Raw genomic sequence first — 23,001 nt, 5'->3', positions numbered from 1 at the left:
AGCTGAACTAATGGTTCGGTTCTCTGTTGGAAAGATAGAGAGAGGCCTTTGGTAATCCTCCTTCCAGTGAAGAATTTGATACTGAATTTTCGGTTTTGATTCAGACGATTGACTAAATCGTGAACATTCCTACTCGAAACAAAAGAATCTCAATATGTGTCACATTTTAAATGTTATAATAACATATTCAAATTAACAAAATGATAATGAAAAGTATAATTATTTTGTACTATTTCCAATACTAAAATATATCATTTCAAAATTCTCTCTCAAATAATATAAAAATACATGGATAATCGCTTGTTATTATGGGACGATCTCATGAATCAATTTAATATATAATTCATAAAAAATTTATGCAAGCGTATAGAGATGTCAATGGGATGAGTTTAGCTAAACACAAGACCCTCCCCATGAAAAAACTTTGACTCATTACTCACCCCACCGCGGTTAAATATTATTCGGACTCACCCCACTTCGAATACAAAATGGGGTCGGGTAGACCCGTGAGACCCAAATTTTTTAAAATAAAAAAGTAATCTTTCTTCTCACATGACTGAATTATGAAACAGACAAGTCTCTAAATACAACATTGTGGAAAATTAATTCATGTCTTCGACCACACTTAATAATAACAAACAAAGTATTTTCACGACGTAAAGATTTACATAAAAAAAATTTACTAGCTCTCCAAAAAATCTTGACATCCCCAAAAATAAGTCATAACATAATTTAAACATATCAATATAAAATCAGCGAGTAGACAATATTTCAGACATATTCTTCGGGATCATTTTCCTCTTCATCAAGAATGGTGGGACAAGTTGGTAAACTACTTGAAGAATTAACTACAAAATTAAATAGAGACAGTACATTGAAAAAATAAAACTGTAATTTCAAATTGTAAAAAAATGTAATTTAAAGAGATAAAGTACAATAAAAAAATTAAAACTGAAAGTACAATAACAAAATAAAAATGTGATTTATTTACCTTTCACCTGACCTTACAACCATCATCGCAAGCACATCAATACCTCCAAAGTCGTTGGATTAAGTCTACTAAGATGAGGACCAACTATTCTTCTACTATTGCTAAAAGCAGATTCAAATGCAACCGTTGACATAGGAATAGCTAAGATCGTTATGGTTGAGGTGATCTACTAAAAAAATGAAAATTAATAAAACTAATACCCTAAAATATTTATATCCACATATATCGGACGAGTATGCGGCGGGTATTATAGGACCCATGACCCCTCCATATCCGGACGGGTCTGAAAAATTGGACTCGAAACCCATCCCATGACCCATTTAATATGCTCAAACCCACCCCATACACGTGGTCCGTTTACCGAGATCCATTGAAATCCATACAAGCGTATAGGGGTGGGTACGGTACGGTAGTATACCGTACCGAACTACGGTACCGTATACCTTACCGAAACTATCGGTATGGAATTTTTCCATACTGATACCGATACCGAAAATTCTGTATATCGAATTTTCGGTATGGAAAAATTTCATACCGGTACCGTACCGACACCGAAAATTTTGTCGGTATACCGAAAAAATGTCGGTATATCGAAAACCGATATTTTTTCGGTATACCGACATTTTTTCGGTATATCGAACTTAAATTTAAAAATAATAATAATAATAAATTATTTTCGGTATTTCGGTATATACCGAAATACCGAAAAAAAAATATTTCATACCGATACCGACCGTACCGAAATGTTCGGTATATCGATTTTTTCGGTAAATTCGATATTTTTTTCGGTATGATTTTTTGTATTTCGATATTTCGGTATTTTTTGCTTTGCTTGGGCTTACACCATGAGGCGCTAAATGTTTTTTTTTCCGTATGTTTGTGTATTCTCTTGTCATTAATCTATATCAATTGAGCCCAACCAGTAAAACCCTCGCCAAACCCCCAACAGATATCCATCATCCCCCATGCGTCACCTGCTCAGGCCCCTCCGCCGCTCCCGCTTGCTACGTCACTACCTCGTACAGCGCGCCAACTACAAGCCTCAGAAAGTCCAACCACCAACGTCCCCGCCGTCGCCACCTAAACCGCCGAAGAAGCCGGCAACATTCAGTCTACACGGGGAGTCATGGGAGGATCCATACAGCTGGATGTCGCAGCTGCACGACCGTGTGGCAATGCGGCACATGGACGTGTGCATGGAGCAGGAGGAAAAGTATACCGAGGCTGTCATGTCCGACACCGATCGCCTCCAGTCTAAGCTCCAATCGGAGATGTCCTATCGCCTTGCACCGTACCTATCTACCCCTCCCATCCGATGGGGTCCCTGGTAATTGAATATTTCTGTTTCAATTGTGGATTTTGTTGATATTTACTTGATTTAGATTAGATCTATTTAGTGGTCTTTGTAAATTACCCACCGGATGTAAGTAAAATTAAGGGTTTCAGACATGAGAAGTGGATAATGTTTTGAATCGGTGCAGGTTGTACTATAGGCGAGTAGAAGAAGGGAAGCAGTACATGGTATTGTGTCGCAGATTGGCCAGCTTAAATGAAGAGTTTATTTCTTATAAATCTCCATCCGCTGGATTTGATTTCACTTCCGGGAAAAAAATCGAGCAGAAGTTGCTTGATTACAACCAAGAAGCTGAAAGGTTTGGAGGTATGGAAATTTTTGTATCACGCCGTCTTGTTATGATGAAGTCACCTTCTCTAATTTTAATGATGCCATATTTTTGAGTAACTAAGCAGGATATGCTTATGAAGAACTTTCGGAATTGTCACCTGATCACCGGTATCTTGCATACACTATGTATGACAAGGACAATGATTATTTCAAATTATCTGTCAGGGATTTGAATTTGGGGTCGCTTTGTAGTAGGCCCCAAGCTGACCGTGTATGTAATGTGGCTTGGGCAAAGGATAGCCAAGCCTTACTTTATGTAGTGACAGATGACGATAAAAGACCCTTTAGGTTTGTTCTACTGAGTATACTTTTTCCCTTCTTTGCCTCTGATTGTGTTACAATACCGAAGTTAAATCGAGCTTGTTTTTTCCAGAATTTATTGTAGCATGGTTGGTTCAAATGATGAGGATATACTGCTATTGGAGGACTCTTCAAAAAATGTTTATTTGAATATCAGACATACCAAAGATTTCCAGTTTATAACCGTATACAGATTCTCAACCACTTCATCTAAGGTAGATTTCGAGAACATTTGACTGACTTTTCAAGTGTCTGGAGTTGAAATTGTTTTTTTTATTTGTGATCCATTATTAGGTCTTTCTAATAAATGCAGCAGAACCTTTATCTGGCATGACACTTGTGTGGGAGTGTAGTATGAATGCCCACTGCATCATCGAGCATCATCAAGGATATCTGTATCTCTTTACAAATGTTGGTAACCAGGGTCAGCAGATCGATCACCATTATCTTCGACAGAGTACAGTGGATTCCTCGCGCTACCCAAGGAAGTGGGAAGTGAGCATACCTCTTTATTTATGACCAAACCTTGAGGTTTTCACGTAAATTCACGATCATGAGCTTGTTCATCTTCCATGATCTCTTGCAGAATGTTTTTGCCAATGAACAAGAACTGATGATTGAAGATGTTGATTTCTGTCACTCACATTTGGTGCTTATTATAAGAGACAAAAGAAAATATGGGCTATGTTCAATTTCTTTACCTTTATCTAGTGCCAAGGTAATATATGTCTTCAATATGCAATATTTCTGGGTCCACGCTGATGTGGGCTATCTGCTTATATGTTCCTACTATGCATTTCACACTTATAAAAACTCGCTGATTCTCTTTAAAAAAAATTGTTTTTATGCTTTTTATTATGTGTTCGGTGATCACTCATGTTATTGGCATTGGTATGTGAAGCTTGTTGTGTTTATCACTATTAACTTGTCTTATGTTGTGTTTATTGACTTATCAGTTGGGATCTCGTCTCAAAGAATTCCATCCACAGTACCTGCCTCTTCCAGATCATGTATCCCAAATATTGCCTGGACCTAACTATGACTATTTTTCTTCAACGATGCGCTTTACAATTACATCGCCAGTGGTATGTAAAAATTTCACATAATGCTGGTCTTTTTTAATCTTATGCTATGTTCTTCATTCGAAGCAATCCTACAAAATTTTTTCCTTTATTTCTTCATAGCGGAAGTTAGCAACTGAGTTGACAAAGATTTTATCTTGATAAAGTATTTAATGAGTTCCGTCAAGCTAGTTTCAAAGTAATTTGTAAATATTACATATTTGTAGGTTTAGTATATTTGTTCAGTGATCTGGTGATAAAATTGGTATTGGATCCCAAAATAAAATGAATTCCATTACCTGTGGTCATCTCATCTTCTCCATTAAGCTGGTGACAGCTTTATGCAATATAATCTGGAGAAATTCAGCTGTAATGCATCACAATATAAGAACATGATGGTAGCTGAAGCTTTCAAATATTCTCGCTTGCGTTATTCTACGATTCTAAATTTTCCTCTCATCTGGTGTAAGGCTACTAGGATTGTTTCTCCGCTCCTCTTGTTCTCCAATAGTTAAACAATTTGGTTTTTTTATGCTATCAAAAAGATTTCAGTCAAAGCTTTCGACAATAAATTTGGTGCTTTTAAGGGAGAAGTGTTATGGACTTTATAGTTTCTAGTCCTATGAAACTTGTTCAATTGTGTTCCTCCTCTTTTTTATGATCAGACAGGAATTGTTTATTGTTACTTTTAATTTAGGATATTTATGAATTGATGTTTATGTAGGTGTCCAAAAACTAGATTGGTGATCCCCTTAATCTGATAGATATGTTTGTTGATGATGAAATGTCAGCAATGGATGGGATTTTGTGGACCTTAAGTTTGCAGTAATGATATTGATCCAACATTTAGGGTTGTTTGCTAATTATCGAGAATAATATTAAGAATTAAGAATGATAAGCCCAACTTGCTATGGATCCAATTACCATGTAAATATACTTTTGAGTCGGATGAATTATACACTTCATTTGGAAATTCGGTGGCAACAAATTGGTGTTCCTGATCACAGCTATTGTCTCTTCTTGGTCAATGGAGTCTTTAATCCTCTACTTCTGGTGCCAAGTTCTTCTTAAGTGTGTCATTATACCCTTGCATTAGGCCACATAATGTAACTTGTTTTTTTTCTGGATACTCCTCGAGTCCTCTATTTGCCTTATCCTTACCGATGATTTTCATCTATTTTTCGAGATGCCCGATGCTGTAGTTGATTATGATTTACTCAATGGAAAATGGACTATTGTCCAGCAACAAAACTTGCTTCACGAAAGAACAAGGATATTATATGGATCAACATCTATCATTAACAACAGTCAGAAGTCATCAATCTCCAAAAACTTCTCCAACGGTGGTGATAATGATGTCCATCCATGGAATGATCTGTCTGAGTATTATGCTTGTGAAGAATACGAAGTTTCTTCGCACGATGGTATTTCTGTTCCTTTGACCATACTATATTCACCCCATAAAAAGAAAAATGGCCAAAATCCTGGATTACTTAACGGGCATGGAGCTTATGGGGAGGCACTTGACAAACGTTGGCGAAATGAGTTAAAAAGCCTTCTTGACCGTGGTTGGGTTATTGCTTATGCAGATGTTAGGTTAGTGAGGCTTATCTGTGAATACTTTTTTAGCCTATTGAATTCAAAATTTTAGTAGTCTATGTTTCGTTGTTGCATAGATATTTCGTGAAATTTTGTGATCTTTTGTGTTCGTTATCAGTCTAGTTTTAGGACATTCTTAAAAATAGATTGCTTGCTCATATGACCGTTTAAAAAAATTGCAATCGTTCTTATGGAAACTATTTAAAACGCTTTCTAGTGACTCTGCTGTTGATTTTCATTTCCAGAGGTGGAGGTGGAGGTGGTAGAAAATGGCATGATGATGGTAGACGAACAAAGAAACTCAATTCGATTAAGGATTATTTATCTTGTGCCAAGTTTCTGATTGAAATGGACATTGTTGAAGAAACAAAACTTGCAGGCTGGGGATACAGTGCTGGAGGATTGTTGGTTGCTTCAGCTTTGAACTTTTGTCCGGATTTATTCCGAGCTGCTATTTTAAAGGTACACTCAGCTCTAAAACAACTTTATCATTTTACTTGATTTTAAAATACAGGTACTCGATACTTTCAATAACGTCACAGCAATGACAAGAGGCTGTATAATTCAAAACAATTTTAATCGAAGAATGCTCAGTGAAGGTCGACAGATCTACGCTTCACCTATGATCCCATTTTATCTGTGTCGTTTTTTACCATAATATTTTACTGAAATCTTGATGAGTTAACCATTTGTTTCTTGGTCAGGTTCCATTTTTGGATCCAACTAATACTCTTACTTATCCTGTGTTACCGTTGACACCTGTTGATTATGAAGAGTTTGGATACCCTGGAGATTTTGAAGATTTTCAGGCTATTCGTGAATATTCACCCTATGATAATATCCGAAAAGACACGGTATACCCAGCTGTCCTGGTGACATCATCTTTTAATACAAGGTAATTTCCATCTGTTTATTGTTTTTAGTTCCAGTTTTGATGTTCTCTTGTATTGTTGAAATGAAAAAACCTTTGGTGCAAGCTGATGGAGAACAGATGGAGGATAAGAATCTTGGAATTGCTAAAATTAGGAATTTTTATTACGAGTTGACCGTTATAAACTTTAGTTTGAAATATTTTACTGCTGTTAATCTATGTGCCAAATATATGTACTCTCCTCTCACCTGGCCGCCATTATAATCATCAGGTTTGGAGTATGGGAAGCGGCAAAATGGGTGGCACGGGTGCGGGAGTATTCTGTATATGATCCCAGACGCCCTATGCTCCTTAATTTGACAGCTGACATTGTCGAGGAGAACATATATTTGTATTCCAAGGAAGCAGCGATGGAGACCGCTTTTCTGATCAAGATGGTTGATTCTCAGTGATGATGCCGGGGAATCAAATATGTTCATCGGCAGCCACTGAACTGTTTCATCTCAACCCGAGTATGTACTCAGCATCTTTTTTTCAATTTTTTTCTCGAAGTTTGTCCCCGAAGGAGTATGATATGTGGTTTTCCTCGTTGAAGTTGATGGTGATCGTAGCTTTCTGGTGAATGGTTTAGTTTGATGGGTATCAGTTCTTTTCGTGTACACCAAAGGGTTGTTCCTTTTTCATATGAAACCACCGCACCTTCAACAAACAGAAGTACCATAATCCGTCAAGGCCAGTAAATCGTTTTAGTGATAACCAGATAAGATACTAACAAGGCCAAGAGCTATAAGAGACCAAGTCAAGGTACCCACAACTCATCCCTGATTTCAAGCTCAAACCTGTCGAGTCTATGAATTCGGTATTTAAAACATACCCAGTTGGCCAGTTACCAATTACCATCTCCTCTCCTGTCTGGATACTCTTCCATCGCACGCTCTCTCTCTCTCTCTCTCTGATGTGATCGGTCGTATCTGGACTTTGATACGAGTCTCGCCGTTGTAATTTGTTATGATTTTTCTGGTTCATATGGATAATGTTTGTACATCAATATCCTTATTTACCTGTGTTACTCAGATTTGTGAATTCATTCATCTCTCTGAAAACAAAGAAACAAAACAAGAATCTCTTGATTTAGGTGCGTGTCTAAATATTGGTTTCAGAGTGCCGTCTACAAATCATTAAGGTCTATATCCCATTGCAAAGTGACTAAGCTAGGCTGCAATTTTGTCACTACTTTGGCCTATTTTTCTATCCCTTTTTAAAATGTTCGCTGTACAAATAGTTTTTGTCGTGATCAAAATAAATGTTACCGTTTTGATGACTCATTATTAATATAATTAAATTATATAGCATTCATATAGATTAGTTAAAACTGAATTAAAAACTAATAATTATATTTGGTGATAAATGGATGAAAATGTATTTTAAAGATAAAGAGTAGGTTTCTTGTGAGACGGTCTCATGAATCTTTATCTGTAATTCTACCGATGTTCACAATAAAAAGTAATACTTTTAGCATAAAAAGAAATATTTTTTCATGGATGACTTAAATAAGAAATCTGTCTCACAAAATACGACTCGTGAGATCGTTTCACACATGTTTTTGTCTAAGTGAAGATAAAGATGTTACTTTTAAGAAAAATCATATCGAGCTGTCATGCAATGTGATTAATCTTTAATTTTGTTTTAACAAAGATATTATTTTATTGAAGTGGCATGTTAATATATGAATATTTGTCGGGTTATTAATGTTATATCAAAATATCTAATTCTTAAAATAAAACATATCTAATTTTAATGGTGGATAATATACTTTTAAAATTAAAAGTAAATTAAAATATATCACAAGATTAAATTTAATTTTTTTTCCCGACAAATAAGATTACAGTTATGTACCTGTACGAGGATTGAATTTATTTTGTGGAGACATGATTCCAAACATACCCCTCGGATTTTCAACCTAAGGTCGACAAAATCAACCCGATTGCCTGAGAGGCAGTTTTGTAATTTCACACAATTGATAATAAGTTTTAAAATATTATAAATATTAGTAGTATTAATAACTATTATATTTGTTATTCACGTTATCATATTTAATAACTAATATGTTAAAAATAATGTCATATCTTTTTTGGTCATTAACATTTTATCTTATAAAATCAAACACATAACATCTTTAAGATTTATTGTTTTATTTTATCCAAAAATTTTAACAACTTATTTTTAAAATAAGCTCCTACGTTGTTTTAAATAAGTTTAGTTTCAGTTGTATTTTTAAAATTTCTGAAGTGCTGATTCATTTTTTGCTGGAGGTCAGATTAGCTTTTGATAGTTGTGTCACCAAGAACATCAGTAAATCAGGAGACTATGGTGGCTTCCCTGCTGTAAGCATTTTCTTCGACCCTGTTTTTCATTTGTCAAGCAGTTAACGATTAGCTTCACCTATCCATTCTATATTCCCTTGATTATATTATTTCTTACGTTTCTTTTTATAGTTCTATGGTTTCCATTAGATTCCAATTCGAGAATGGCGAAAACAAGTTGTTACCATCGCTGAACGTCAAAGTTGAGGAATCTTGACATTGTAAGCTCAAGTTTTTCCTTTCAGACTCAGAATGACGAAAGGATCGTCTGAGTTTTTGACTTGAGAACCGAGCTTTCGCGTTAACATTAAGCAGCTCTGTTGATTTCCCATGAAGCTTGATTCTTAGATCACTGAAATGTGCTTCCTATTCTATCCTCAACAGCTTTGTCTTCCTTTCAAAACCAAACTGCAGTTTATTTGTTAGAGATGATTTTACTTGAAAACATGTAAAAGTTTTCAACCACATTGTGTGTGAGCCTTTTAAGATGTAAAACATTTGGTCTTGATCCAGTAAAGTAGCCAACTCTAGTTGTTTCTTGCAAGTTGGTATTGCAGTTATGAAATTTTTCCAACTTATCCTATTTTATATTTCAGGCTTGAAAACCTAATGAATGTATATATAATTTTTAAATTTAACCGGTGTGCAATTATCAAAATTAATTTTAATTATCTTAAACCTCATGGAGGTGGTGTGTATAATTAATCCTATATTTGATGAGGAGGAAATTTATTTAATATTTATAATAGTGGAATATTTCATGGATAAATGGGTTAAACCCGTCACTTTCTTTGGGATTAAACGGGTTGTAAATCCTCAAGGATCTAGTAAACCCAACCAATTGGCATAGTTATTTTTCTTTTTTCACTTTTTATTACAAGATATATTTTGAATACACGTGTCTTAGGTTTACGTCACTCCTCTAGAAAATTGTTGGCGGATCACATTTTTCTTTGAAGAATATAAATATAACACTTGATGCATTGTGCCCCGTGTAATTTAAACCATTTCCCAAGTTACCGGTTCGTGTACCAGAATTTCATCTTACGACACTTGCCGTCTGCCATAACCAGAACTTCAAGAAATCGACGAGAAACCGAATTCACGAGTCCACAAATTTCGAATTGTGACTCAACAGAGAGCATCCATGATGCAAGAGCGAATTCGAGATCGCTAGTCACCTAAAAAAATATATCAAGAAGAAGATACAAACATACACATATCCATTTCTTTCCCACTTTCTCTTATTAATATTCAACTATTATTATCAACAAACTCACACTAGCCACCAAACTTTAATTTCTTCGGGTTGCTCCGCAATCATATCATACATAAACACCAATTTTCTTTCATAAATACAGGCCATCTTTGGATGGGGTCATTTTGGCGTGTTGGTGACCTGTAAGCCACAATCCCATGATGCCTTTAGCAATGTTTACACATCCAAACTATGAAACTTAACTTCTAAGGAAAAGAGTATTCTATCCTAATCTAATGCATGCACAGCTCCAAACTAACCAAATATTCTATCCAAAGAGCAGCTTTTGTTTTTATGTCCAAAAAAGCGAAAAGCTGTTAAAAAAGTAATTACCCAAAAGTGGGAAACATCATGACAGAAAAGAGTGTTGCTGGTGAAGGAAGAATCTGTCCCGAGAATCTAAATCCAGATTTAGCAGTTGCCCACTGAATTTGTTGGTGGTTCAGTCCAAACTACCATAACTAAAAAGTCCCATGGGTCTACACAAGATTCCCATATTTATGCCACCCACTTACTTTTATATTCATACTTACAATTGTCTTCATCTCCTATCTCGTGGGATTCGGGCCATATATAATTAAAGCCAATGAAATAATACTCTCCTGAAGTACCTTAGCTTCTAAGTTAGACATTAGTCCGTTGGAAACTGAGGAATGAATTTCGATCCACTTCTTTACTAGATTAAAAAGATAATAATAATTATACTTAACTATATTAAAAGAGAGACACAAGTCCTTCTGTCTCCAATAAAAAATTCCATATGACGAGATTCATATTAGGCAATTTCAGGACACCCCAGTTCCAATAGGTTCATTGTGCGGAGATGATTGTCTCCTTCACAAATCGATGTAGAAATTAATGGTGAAGTGCCTAGTCCTTGATGCTAGTACGACCCTCACAAGACACACTTAACCAACGCACAACGCGATGATTTTCTTTTCATGATCCTTCGGTTGCGACCAAATATTTTTAAACTATTTCTTTCCTTTTGAGACCACTATGTTACGATTTATGAACAACACAATAACCACATAACTCACAAACCAAATTTTAATAGCTAGTCACGCAAACTTCTTACTATCAGAATGAGACAAGCTCCGATCTATGGATTGCAACTGGCTACGAAGATTCTGGTTTTCTTCAAGCAGCCGATCATATTCAAGAAGAAACCCTTCTGATTGTTTTTTCAAAGCTAATGCATTGGCTTCTGCGCTGCTCACCTCTTTAGCCTTTTCTTCGAGCTGTATCTCAAGTTGCTCGATCCTTTCTTTTAAAGTGGTCATCCCAACTTCCAGTGCTCTGATTTCCTCGGACACTACAGGCTTGCCATCCTCAAAACCTCGGCTTTGTTTCTTCGTGGCTTCCATGTTCTTTCTTCTTATGCGCAGTTCTCGGATATAATGATGCAATCTGTCAATCATCAGGCCAAGAAATAGTGAAAATCCTGCACAAAAACAATTACAATGAATGATAAATAAGTAAAAATGCAACGGGCACGGGAAAAACGAAATGTCTTGCATAGTTTAGGGACAGTGAATAAACCAAATATGACTCTGTTGATCCGAGTGAATTCATGAGCTACACAGTCTATAACAGATAACGTGATGTTTGAATTTATTATGCTCGTTTCTATCAGAGTAAAATTCTGACACTTTTCATATGGATATTATATGCTTTTTGTCCAAATCATAGTATCTCGGATTATACCACTTTGGAAAATGGTTCACATGAAAAAGATCTCACTTTTCTGTGAAACCTCTGTAAGAACTAACGATAAAATTTAATATTCTAACACAAACCTTACAAAAATAAATCTTCAACCACAAACCAGAGATAAAAGCTCCATTGGTATTCCCAAATTAATTACCATGAAAACTTGATTCAAATTAAGAAATAGAATATTAATCGATATACTTCAAATTGAGATTCAATTAACCAAACTTGAATGATTTACGCGAGAGTAATTAGGGAGTAAAACATTTATTATGGGTCCCTTCGTCTTCCAAGAATTTTATTTTGCCACTTCAAATGGTCCAAACCTCAAATCAAATCCATCGTTAATACATTTAAGGCAGTAACACAAATAAAAAAGTTCACTCCATGGATCACGGTTCGCGGAACAGTCACAATCACGTCACAGAATAATTTTATAATAAAAATAGAAATAATTATATAATTTTAAAAAATTTAATTGAAAAAAATTTGGAAAATTTTGAAAAAATTACAGAAAACCTTTCGCACCGATGGATGACAACCACCAAATCGCCGTCGTCACCGCGAAATCGCCGAAATTCGAAAAAAAAAAGAGCCATAGTTGCACAACCATTCTAACCTGAATCTTTATAGCGGCACAGCCGTTCCCGTTCCGACCGTTTCACGAGCACGATGGCGAACCGTGTCATGAATTAGCTCACGTAGCAAAGTTTTTTATTATAAAGTCCAAATAAATCAAATTACATTGTGTTTTATTTTTGTTTTTTTAATACATAAATAAATAAATCAGTTGGCTTAGTTTCTTGTTAAGAAAAACAGAAAGTTTACCCATAAGAGAAGCTTCGAGAAGGTTCTTAGCTAGGAGAACCTGATCCGTGGGATTGACCTCGCCTTCCTCGATCCAACGTCTCTGGACAGCCACCACACTGTACAAGGTGGACATCATCACGATGAAAACAGTCCCCGCCACCGTCTTCACTACGATTGGGCCGCCGCCGCGTTTGGCCCGATCCAGACTCAGTATCACCAGCTTCCTCAGCGGCGTCTTGAACACGAACACAACAATCAGCGCCATCTCCGCAAACACTAGAGAAAACAGCAGCTGCAACATCTTGATTGTAGAAGAAAATCAGATTCCAGAGTTTAGGGTTTCACTGTGAGAGGGAAAGTATCGGAGCGGGTGATCATGAGAATTGAGAAAATGCAGGCAGAGATGAAGACAACGAAAGTGAGCCAACGTCGGTTCAAATTTGGATCCGATAACCCAAAGCTTCGGGTCTTATATTTTGAATGGAGCATTTAATATCACGAGGACTTTTAGTTATCTATTTACATTCAGTCCCCATATTCCTTGAAATTTATACCGACATCCCATTTTATTAATACTTTAAATTATATTTAAATAAGTTTTCTGTTGTATACTAATGAGTTTTTTGAAAATATAATTTTTGTATTATCGATAATAATTAATATAATCATACTCACTTATTTGTTTTAGAGTAGATCTCTGGTAAGATAGTCTCACGAATCTTTATCTGTGAGGCGGATCAACTCTACCGATATTCACAATAAAAATTAATAATTTTAGCATAAAAAGTAATATTTTTTCTTGGATGATCCAAATAAGAGATCCGTTTCACAAAATACGACATGTGAGACCGTCTCACACAAAATAGAATTACAAGTTACAGATGGAGAAAAGCGTTTGTCCAAGAAACCCAACATGAACCAAAAAGCTTTTTTATCATAGGAAAGCTTAGATGTCCAGAAGAATGGAAGGGAGTAAAAATATATTTCACTGTGTTATCCACACCACCTACGTCTACTGATTATCATTAAATGGAACTTACTCAAAATTGTTGATCAAGTTAAATGAGATTAAATTCACTCAACGGGCTCACTCGGATGATTGCTCAAATTTTGGTCAAATAAAATCGAAAACCTATGTTTTCCTCTATTCAATCATAATCATTACTTTTCATTCAACAACCTATTAATTTTTAGGTTTTTTTGGTTTTTCATGTTCCTCTTGACTCTATTTTCAATTTGAGATATACACAAATACACATACATTGTAGGGTCAAACTCAAATAGAAAGATTATTTTCAAAAAACAATATTTGACTAGAATTATTTTGCGCACTCTATTTATTCATGCAGTAGCACTTATCCATCTCGAAATCCAAGTTCAAGAATCGACAATGAATGGAAAAACGCCTTAATTATGACCAAACAAAGTACTTACAACACAGTAATCGAAATTCAAATAAAGCATAAAATTGACGACCATCTATCCTTATCAAACGAGTTCTAAATAAATAACCACTTACTATCCTTATCAAACGAGTTCTAAATAAATAACCACTTACTCAGTGAATAGAGAGTTAGTTAAAGATTAACCCAACTTCAAAGTAGAAGACCAACGTTTCCCAAACTCGGGATCTTGCTGCATTCCTCGTAAACCTACGAGTGTTGGTTTGTAGGGGTACATCTTTCCGGCTGGTGGTAACTTGCTTGAGTTTACGGGACAGGAGCGGCCGGTTTCAATACTGTAAACGATCATCACGGCCTCTTTACAGATGAACCATATATCACCATCTTTTGCAAGCAATGGAACCAAACTCATGACCACATCATCGCCTCCTTCTTGCAGGAAGGACAGTGGGATGACTTTATCTTTTTGACACCATCTTTGTTTCTTGTAGTCCTCCAACTCCGTCACGTGGAGATCGTTTCCGATTAAGGTCGTTAACGCCAGTTTCCCATTCCAATCTATAGCCCAGAGGGTTCTCAAGTTGTTGAACTGAGTTTTCGTGAAACAGGTCACGGTGAAACATTCCGTCTCCAAATCCAGCGACACCACCTTTTTAGTGACCGTAGATCCAACTTTGATAATTAGGACAGTGTGGACAGCTTCTCCGGTTGAAACTACCTGAACACGCTGTTTTTTTCTGTGTCCCTCATCTTCCGCAACATCAGGAAACGCCAAGGGCCGCCAAGATTCTGACTGGCCAGGAGTAAAAACTTCACAGCTTTCTTTGCCCGATTCGTCGTTGTATATAGAAACCACTAGATAGTTTCCGGTGGATTTGACATAATTGAAGGTGACCCCATAGACATCCTTGTGATGATCAGGCAGATGGAGAACTCCGCGAGTGGCTGGGTTCCAGATGGTAAACTTTTCTGTGCCGAAACTCGTTATGAAAAGCAAGCCATCACAAACATCAAGTAATTGAAAATTTTCATCATCGGGGTTCCGCTTGGTCGGATCGTCTTGCCTCACGACATTGTGCCAATGGCAAATAACCTCTCTGCGATCCACGTTTCTTTCCATTAAGTAGCGGCCATTAATGAAACCTCGCCATTCCTTGCAGATGAGCTGGAGTTTCGCTAGGGACCTGAGAGGCAACCAGCACAAGATCTCGATGACAACTTCAGGAGGGAAGATTGGCTCCGCCGCATCCTCGTTGTCTTCGGTTTCAGCACTATCACATTCAATGATGACTTCAGACGGGACGATCGATGTTGAGGTATCATCCTTCTTGCTTCCAGCACTTTCACACTCGTTCAAATCTTCCAATGATTCTGCTCCGTTCGCCATTTTAGTATCGGCTTCACTTGAATCCTCCCCAGCAACTGCGCTTTCTCTGGTTGAATCATCGCAATCCATCCTGCTCGCAATACAGAGAGCTACATTAATTGGTTTTTTACATTTTACTCATTCATCTACGACTTATTAATCGAAATTGGTTTATACTGTTCACTTTCCTACTCATCAAATTTATGATAATTTCTTCAAATACCGAATTAATTACCCACATGATTCAATGACAACAAAACGAAAAAAAATCGTGACCTGGGGACGTCTAAGTTGGTGAAGTTTATCCGATACTATTTACTTTTTATGGGAGATGTGTGAGGAGTTCGATCCAAACTTAAAACAAAACCTTAAAAAACATCAAACATGTTGTATGAACGAAGAACATACGTCGTTAAATATAATATTTGACTTATCTCGGAAAAAAAACAAAAAAATCAAGATGTTCCGCATGAAAATATTCAGGACCTGAAAAGTATCAACATTCCTAGCTAAGTGACAATCTGATAATAGTGTGAGACTTTCTCCATTACCTGGACGACGCAGAAGAGAACTCTTTTTGATGGAGGTTCTGTTGCGATTCTACGTGATATGAACTTATCATAATCTAGTGTCCTACTACTCTAAAATACACGTTTCTCAAAATAAATTAAAGACATGTATTATATTTATCGAAATATTGAAATATTTTTTAAAAAAATATACGGGATTATATTTTTGAACTCTGAGATGTAAATCTCAAACACAATAAATATACGGTAGAGTAGGTCTTTTGTGAGACAGTCTCACGAATCTTTATCTGTGAAACGGGTCAACCCTACCGATATTCACAATAAAAAATAATATTCTTAGCATAAAAAGTAATACTCTTTCATGGATGACCCAAATAAGAGATATGTCTCACAAAATACGACCCGTGATATCGTCTCACACAAGTTTTTACCGTACGATAAGGAGGTGAATGCGGAAATTCATAATTCATAATTTGTATGTTCAAACTTTTAATAACATGGAACACAATTATCAATGTGTAGAAACAGAGTACATTGTCTAAAATATATGTTTGCACCAAAATATTAAATCGGTCCCATTTAGTTTGACCCAAAAACTTATTGAAAAATTTGAGCCCATCATTCATATAGTTGAATGAATCCAACATCATCCAAGCGGATGAGATCGATCGTGACCAATGATCGTAGGATAATGGAGCGCGGAGTGGGAGAAACTCTCAAAAGGAACAAAAAGAAACATAGGCGGATGAAATTAGGACACAACTCAACTCAACAACACAATTCTCCGCAAAATATCTAGTTTTCATCTTTAAACTATTGACATTTTTAGTCTAAAACTTTTTACGTGTTTTTCATTCCACTTTTCAACAAGTTTATTTCAATTTTATGATTGCAGATTTTTAGCCATTTATGAAAAATAAAATTATATTGAGAGTTTGTTTTCTTCAATTTCAAGCGTTATTTCAATCAATTTCAATTATTTTGATGCATGTTAGTTTATGAGATTGGATTTACGTCGTTTAAATAGTTAAAAGTTATACTTTTGTTATTTTTCATTCAAGTTAGCATAAGTAACACATGACACGCCAATAACTCAAAATATTGTGCAAAACACTATCATTACAAATATGATCAGAAACAAGAAATCACAACAAAGGCATTACATTTATTTATTTCGAATCCAACGGGAAGAAACAACGGGATAAATCAGTAGATAATAAACTTCAACACCAGGACAACACGATAAAATTATAATAAAAATATGGATGAAATCCCAAATCTTGTTTAAGCAGATCCTCCTTTAAACTTCTTGACAATACCAGCAATGTATTTTCCTTGGTGGAAAGCATGGCCCAATTCGAGATCTGAAGGCTGCCTCGACCCATCTCTTCCGGTGAAAGTTCCAGCACCATAGGCACTGCCACCTTTAATCTCATCCAACACGTACATGCCTTCCCCAAATGTGTATCCCGTGGGAACAATGATCATCCCGTGATGCGCGAATTGAGTGATCGCGGTTAACCTGCATCACACCAAATCTCTAAATAAGTCTTTTGTGGAGTGCAAAATTATCAATGGTTTGGGTTTTAAGTGGCCATGGTGGAGACAGAAATATCATGTGTGCGAATAAAAACTAAATAAAATCGAGCTCGATTTGGTTGGTTTGCACCACTAAGCGAAACCAATCAAAGTACTTTTGTTGATCGATCACTCGGACCTCACATTATTCTTGCAAGCAAAGGCCAAAGATGTAGTAAACATACGCTGTGGTCTCGTGTCCGCTTCCTTGAGATGAAGTGCTTGTGAACATGCCAACAGGCTTGCCTACTAGCGCTCCGGTCTGCCACAGCTTGCCTGTCCCATCTAGTAGTGCTTTCAATTGAGCTGGCATCATCCCGAATCTGGTGGGCATACCGAATATGAGTCCATCTGCCTCGACCAGTTCTTCGGGTGTAATCACTGGCACATCAGCACTCTTTGGGGGCGCATACATCTTCCCGAGAACCTCAGCAGGAAGCGTCTCAGCAACCTGCATATATTATTACATAATTATGCATTAGATATAAGATCAAACATGATTTCACCCCCTAAATTTCTCTAGGAGCGAAGCTCCGTCGAAGAATGACAGTTGACAGAGGAAGCTAAAGGGTTGACTTTAAAGTATTCACAACACATTAATGGAGAAACTAACCAGTTACAACAAGTGAAGGGGTGGTTGGCTATAAATTTATTCAATTCCAAGCACCAACACAAACACAAACCTGAAACAACTTGGCATCAACTCCTTTGACAGTGTCGGCCCCTTTCTTGATTTCACGGGCAAGTTTCTCGACATGTCCATACATGGAATAATAACTGCGAAATAATAAATCAGATGAAATTAGATAACAGAAATCAAGAATCTCCGGTAAACACACAAACCAAAAAATCCCATCAAAGTTTACATCTTTACAAACCAAAAACAGATCGATTTCTTATTAGAATCATCGAAACAAGTAAAAAAATCAAGAATCCACGGATTCCATGCTCACAAACACAAAACAAACCAGTTCACTAAAAAGAATTGAAAAAAGAGATCGAAATACTTACACAATGTGAAGTTTAGTTGCCATCTCTCTCTTTTTTCTTCTTGCTTACGAAATAATTGATCGTGGGTTTCGGTAGAATAGTTAGTAAACTCGAACTTGGAGTAATAAACGAGGTGAAAAAGCCTGTTTTTATAGGTGACTGGGTGACTAGATTTCACATTTTTTCACATTATATTAATTTACATTCTGGAATGCAAGGCAGCGTAGACTAATCGTTTCCCCAAAATCACGGGTTCTCTCGGCTGACTCCGTCAAGTTCTAGACGTGCCGTGGAACTTGACTAATCTCCTCGTTCATTGGCTCAAAATTCCTTATTTTTTGCAAATATAATAAAAAAAAAAAGAGATAAAAAAATTACAAGGAAAAGGTTTGTTAGTGAGGAGAAAAATAGCTTTTATATTTATTGACTGATGTTCAGATGGCGTAGGCAATGAATGAATTCGATCTACATATGGTTGATTTTGAATTATTTTTGTTAAGTAATTATAATAGTTCTTTTTAAAAAAGGATATTAATGATATTAGTTAAATCTAATACATCAAAAAAATTGAGAGTCATTAGAAAAAATCGTTTGATTTTACCAAAGTTCTAAAAAACGTGAAGTGTCCTGAAGCGCGGATGTCGAGCTCCAAGCTTTTCAAGCTCAAGCGAGATTAGCACAGTCTTAAGCCTGAAAAAACATTTTTTATTTTTAGTGTAATTGTAATTATCTCAAACCAATAAATGGATAAAATAATACATAAATATGATAAATTTAAATCTAATGCATTAATTCTCATATTTATAAAATCATAAAAATCTCAAAATTACAATCTTTATTTTTTTTTTGCAACTAGACCACATTAAAAAATGATAAATATTTGTCAAATCATTATCAGACATGCTTAATCATAATTAAAATTGAAAAATAAACATCTAAATTATAAACATAATTTAGTATTTTAAAATAAAAAGACATACCTTCAAAATAAAAAATTTAAAACTAAATATATGCGCTTAATTGTGCTTAAGTACACTTAATTAAACGTCCTAATTACGCTTAATTCGATCAAACTACAGTTTAACCGTTTTTTTCCGCTTTTCTCCGAAGCGGGGTGTTTTTGTCGAACTTCAAGCTTAAACAGGCTTTTTAGAACACTGGTCATTTTACTCAATACGAATGATTGAGAATAAAAAATATAATTCAAAATCTAAATTCATCTGCTTAAATAGGTAAAAAAAAGATTATTTTGGAATTGGATGAATTCATCTGCAAATACATTAGAGACACATGACACAAAATATATATTTTTTAAAATAAAATTTAATACGTTTTGTTTAATTTATGTGTATTATTACATAATATTAAACCTGACATGGATATGCAATTTATTATAGATTATTGCCCCATTTGACGTGTTACGTGATTGTACAGTACTTTTTTTTTAAAACAAAATTCTTTGGATTTTTTTTTGTTTGCAATTATTTTGATTTTTATTATAAAATTAAAATATATTATAGTTTTGAAATTTACTTTGGAAAATGATATAATACTACTTTTATTTTGGTATAATTTGGTCATACCAATAGGGAATTTGTGCTGGAATAGATGCAACAACAATCGTATGTGAATTTCACGTACTCATATAATTTAATTATTTGAAAATATAAATTTAAAAAAAAAACTACAAGAGAGAAAAAGAAAAAGAAAAAAAGAAATAATGCTAAACGTACAACGAAAATTTTGTACAACGATATTTACAATAATTATATCGTAAGATTTTGTTATTATATTCTGAGATTTTGCTATTATTTCATGATATTTTGTCTGTGATTTTGATAAATGACATTTTTGTAATGAATTTATTGTGTTGTAAGAATTGATGTACAAATTTGGTTGTACATGTAGCATTATTAAAAAAAAAAGTGAGCTTTAATATAGATAGAAGTTCGATGAAAACTGGGAAGAATATGGAAAAAATTGTAGAGATTAATAATAAGTTTATACCATCAAAGTCACATAATAAATAATATATTTGGTAACTTCAGAGTTTTGGTAATTTTTAATGACTTTTTCAAATGACAAACTTTTATGGATTTGATAGATATTTATTAACTTTTACAGAATTTCATAGATTTATAAACAGATTTATGTGGATTCATTTAGATTTTTGTACAATATTTTTATAGACTTTTGTGAATTTTTTTTTATGGAATTTTATAAATTTTGTACTTAATTATAACATATTATTTTTTTTAATTTCTTTAAACCAATAATTAATTGACATATATAACATATCCAGTTTGAAATAGTTTTTCAATATTTATATTAATAAATAAATTTACTTATTTAAAAATTAAATCATTTAATCCTTATATGTGTATATATGTGGGTTTGTATGCATGTTTGTAAATTTTTTAACATACATCAATTGATTAATCCGTAACATTATTTTGAATTGATAATATACATGTGGAAATAATATTATTTAAGCATTGTGTGGATATAATTTGTATAAAATATCATAGCTTACATATTAATTGAAAATGCTAAAAAGAATTTAAAAAATAATGATTGTTGCGAGGCTATTCAATTATTAAAAACTAAGCGATATTTTTTTGGATCATCTTTTATTATTATTGAATATTACATTAATTTGTATAAATCATAAATTAAAAATCACAAAATCAATTTTAGAATTCAAAATTTCCTATGATATTAAAATAAAAAATTATTAAATGAACAATCAGTCAAAAAATGAAAAATTTTGAAACTGAAAGATGAAAATATATATATAGAGATACACTTCGAAAATTTGAGAGAGTGATAGAGATAGATGAGAGGAGAGAAGATAAGAAGAGAGGTGATGTGAAGCGACAGACAGATAAATAAATAGCTTGTGTATGAGTTAGAAGTTTTAAAAATCAATCCAAATCTTTGGGTTGAATCAAATACAATTTTTAACAATTTATAGTTGTACATTAGGCTTTAATGTTTGTATGTTAATAAATTCAATGAAGTCATTAAAAGTCTATTGAAAATTTGAATACTTATAGGCTTTGATAGAGTTTTTAAAAGTCAATGTTGAATATCACTTGACTTTATAAAACTCTATGAAAGTCAATTTTGAATATCACTAGACTTCTATAGAGTATGTAAAAGTCTTAATTGAATACCACTAGACTTTTAAAATCTATAAAATTCATTAAAAATCAATAAATCTCATACATTGAATACACTACCCTAAGTTTCTTGACAAACTCCTTCGTTAAATTGTTTTTTTTTTTTTTTTTGTGCGTAATACATCCTCAAATCAAATTAAAACCATCATTTTATATTTTCGTTTTCAATTAAAAATTTTCCCAAATATTAAACTAAAGGGCAAATTTTGTCGAATAAAAAAACAGTTATTTAACCAATTTTAGATGTCTTACGTTGAATATATGTCACTTGTAACTTGTTTGTAATGTCTTTTATGAGAGAATTTAAAATCGAGAGGGAAATATTTTGTACCATTTGTATAATTTTAAAGAGTATGTCTTTTGTGATACAGTCTCACAGATTTTAACGAATAAAATCTGTGAGACTGTGTCAACCTTCTTCATATATACAATAATAAATAATATTTTTGACGTGAAAATAATATTTTTCAGTTGGTTACTCGAATAAAAGATCTATCTCACAAAATATACTAATGAGACCATTTACATACTCAATAATAATAAAATCAAATGCAACATTTTAATATGTGTCCAACAAAAATAAGTCGAGGCTTTTAAAAATTTTAAAAATAGCACACCACACCGAATAATAATGTGTCCTTATTCATTGGCTTTTATTTGACTTACAATATAAAATGCTGTTGAAAAATAATATTTAAAATATGTGTATTGAATATTTGAATGTTGAATATTTGAATGTTGAAAATAAGAGTTGTAAATATTGAAAATTAGTGTGTGATGATGTAGGTAATGATGAATTTATTTTTGGATTATTTGTAAAGATTTTCTATAAATATATCTCTCATTTGTGAAGAAAATCACAAGTTAGTAGAGAGAAAAATTTTATAAAGTGTGTAGTTTGGTAAATTTTGAGAGTTTGAGATTTTTACTTTTTACCATAAATTTTTACTTTTTCACAACACGTTATCAACACGAAGCTCTAAATGTCCTCCATATTTTTCCAAGCTCCAAAACAGAAGAAAAAGGTAACAAAAGTAATAATATTTATTTTACTGTTTATTTATTTATTGTGTATCTATTTAATATATATAATATAATGTTATTCATAAATAATAAAAATAAATTTTTCAAAAACTTGTTATAAATCCTGAGAGGATGTTAAGACGACATCCCACACTCCCGGTAAGGGATACGAAAAGTATAAAAGCCTATAAGGTTTTTAAACAAAATAACTTGTGACACCGCATTATAATAATGTGAAATGATATACATAATTATTTAAACATGACTAATATTATATAC

At 33.9% G+C, this 23,001-nt stretch overlaps 3 protein-coding genes across 3 annotated transcripts; 1 reads left to right on the top strand and 2 right to left on the bottom strand.

Annotated features, from left to right (window-relative positions):
• Positions 1-1,878: 1,878 nt before the first annotated feature.
• LOC142540613 (uncharacterized) lies at positions 1,879-7,703 on the top strand. The gene is made up of 11 exons (XM_075646899.1): positions 1,879-2,318; positions 2,473-2,651; positions 2,741-2,963; positions 3,049-3,190; positions 3,270-3,470; positions 3,562-3,693; positions 3,932-4,060; positions 5,223-5,632; positions 5,881-6,097; positions 6,340-6,530; positions 6,778-7,703. The coding sequence occupies exons 1-11, from the start codon at positions 1,957-1,959 to the stop codon at positions 6,956-6,958; spliced, it is 2,367 nt and encodes a 788-aa protein (XP_075503014.1). The 5' UTR covers positions 1,879-1,956; the 3' UTR covers positions 6,959-7,703.
• Positions 7,704-11,187: 3,484 nt separating this feature from the next.
• Positions 11,188-13,114, bottom strand: LOC142540612 (uncharacterized). Its single transcript, XM_075646898.1, has 2 exons — positions 12,669-13,114; positions 11,188-11,571 (listed from the first exon to the last, which is right to left on the bottom strand). Exons 1-2 carry the CDS (start codon positions 12,949-12,951, stop codon positions 11,189-11,191), a joined length of 666 nt encoding a protein of 221 aa, XP_075503013.1. The 5' UTR covers positions 12,952-13,114; the 3' UTR covers position 11,188.
• A 3,924-nt stretch (positions 13,115-17,038) lies between these two features.
• LOC142540611 (quinone-oxidoreductase QR2-like) lies at positions 17,039-18,714 on the bottom strand. The gene is made up of 4 exons (XM_075646897.1): positions 18,539-18,714; positions 18,211-18,304; positions 17,713-17,978; positions 17,039-17,471 (listed from the first exon to the last, which is right to left on the bottom strand). Exons 1-4 carry the CDS (start codon positions 18,559-18,561, stop codon positions 17,234-17,236), a joined length of 621 nt encoding a protein of 206 aa, XP_075503012.1. The 5' UTR covers positions 18,562-18,714; the 3' UTR covers positions 17,039-17,233.
• Between the last annotated feature and the right edge of the window lie 4,287 nt (positions 18,715-23,001).

This window comes from Primulina tabacum, chromosome 3 (assembly GCF_025594145.1).
Source record: "Primulina tabacum isolate GXHZ01 chromosome 3, ASM2559414v2, whole genome shotgun sequence".
In the NCBI taxonomy this organism is placed as follows: domain Eukaryota; kingdom Viridiplantae; phylum Streptophyta; class Magnoliopsida; order Lamiales; family Gesneriaceae; genus Primulina; species Primulina tabacum.
The sequence above is the reverse complement of the archived record's forward strand: the minus strand, read 5'-3'. Positions and strand labels throughout refer to the sequence as shown.

Bases quoted from the DNA above. Each gene is read 5' to 3' on its own strand.
- LOC142540613 (XM_075646899.1), top strand. From the start codon at position 1,957: ATGCGTCACCTGCTCAGGCCCCTCCGCCGCTCCCGCTTGCTACGTCAC. The intron at 2,964-3,048 runs GTTTGTTCTACT...TGTTTTTTCCAG, and splicing joins GACGATAAAAGACCCTTTAG to AATTTATTGTAGCATGGTTG. The intron at 3,694-3,931 runs GTAATATATGTC...TTGACTTATCAG, and splicing joins TACCTTTATCTAGTGCCAAG to TTGGGATCTCGTCTCAAAGA.
- LOC142540612 (XM_075646898.1), bottom strand. From the start codon at position 12,951: ATGTTGCAGCTGCTGTTTTCTCTAGTGTTTGCGGAGATGGCGCTGATT. The intron at 11,572-12,668 runs GTAAACTTTCTG...GTTTTTGTGCAG, and splicing joins TCTCGAAGCTTCTCTTATGG to GATTTTCACTATTTCTTGGC.
- LOC142540611 (XM_075646897.1), bottom strand. From the start codon at position 18,561: ATGGCAACTAAACTTCACATTGT. The intron at 17,979-18,210 runs GTTTGTGTTTGT...TAATATATGCAG, and splicing joins TTGATGCCAAGTTGTTTCAG to GTTGCTGAGACGCTTCCTGC. The intron at 17,472-17,712 runs GTATGTTTACTA...GGTGTGATGCAG, and splicing joins AGCGGACACGAGACCACAGC to GTTAACCGCGATCACTCAAT.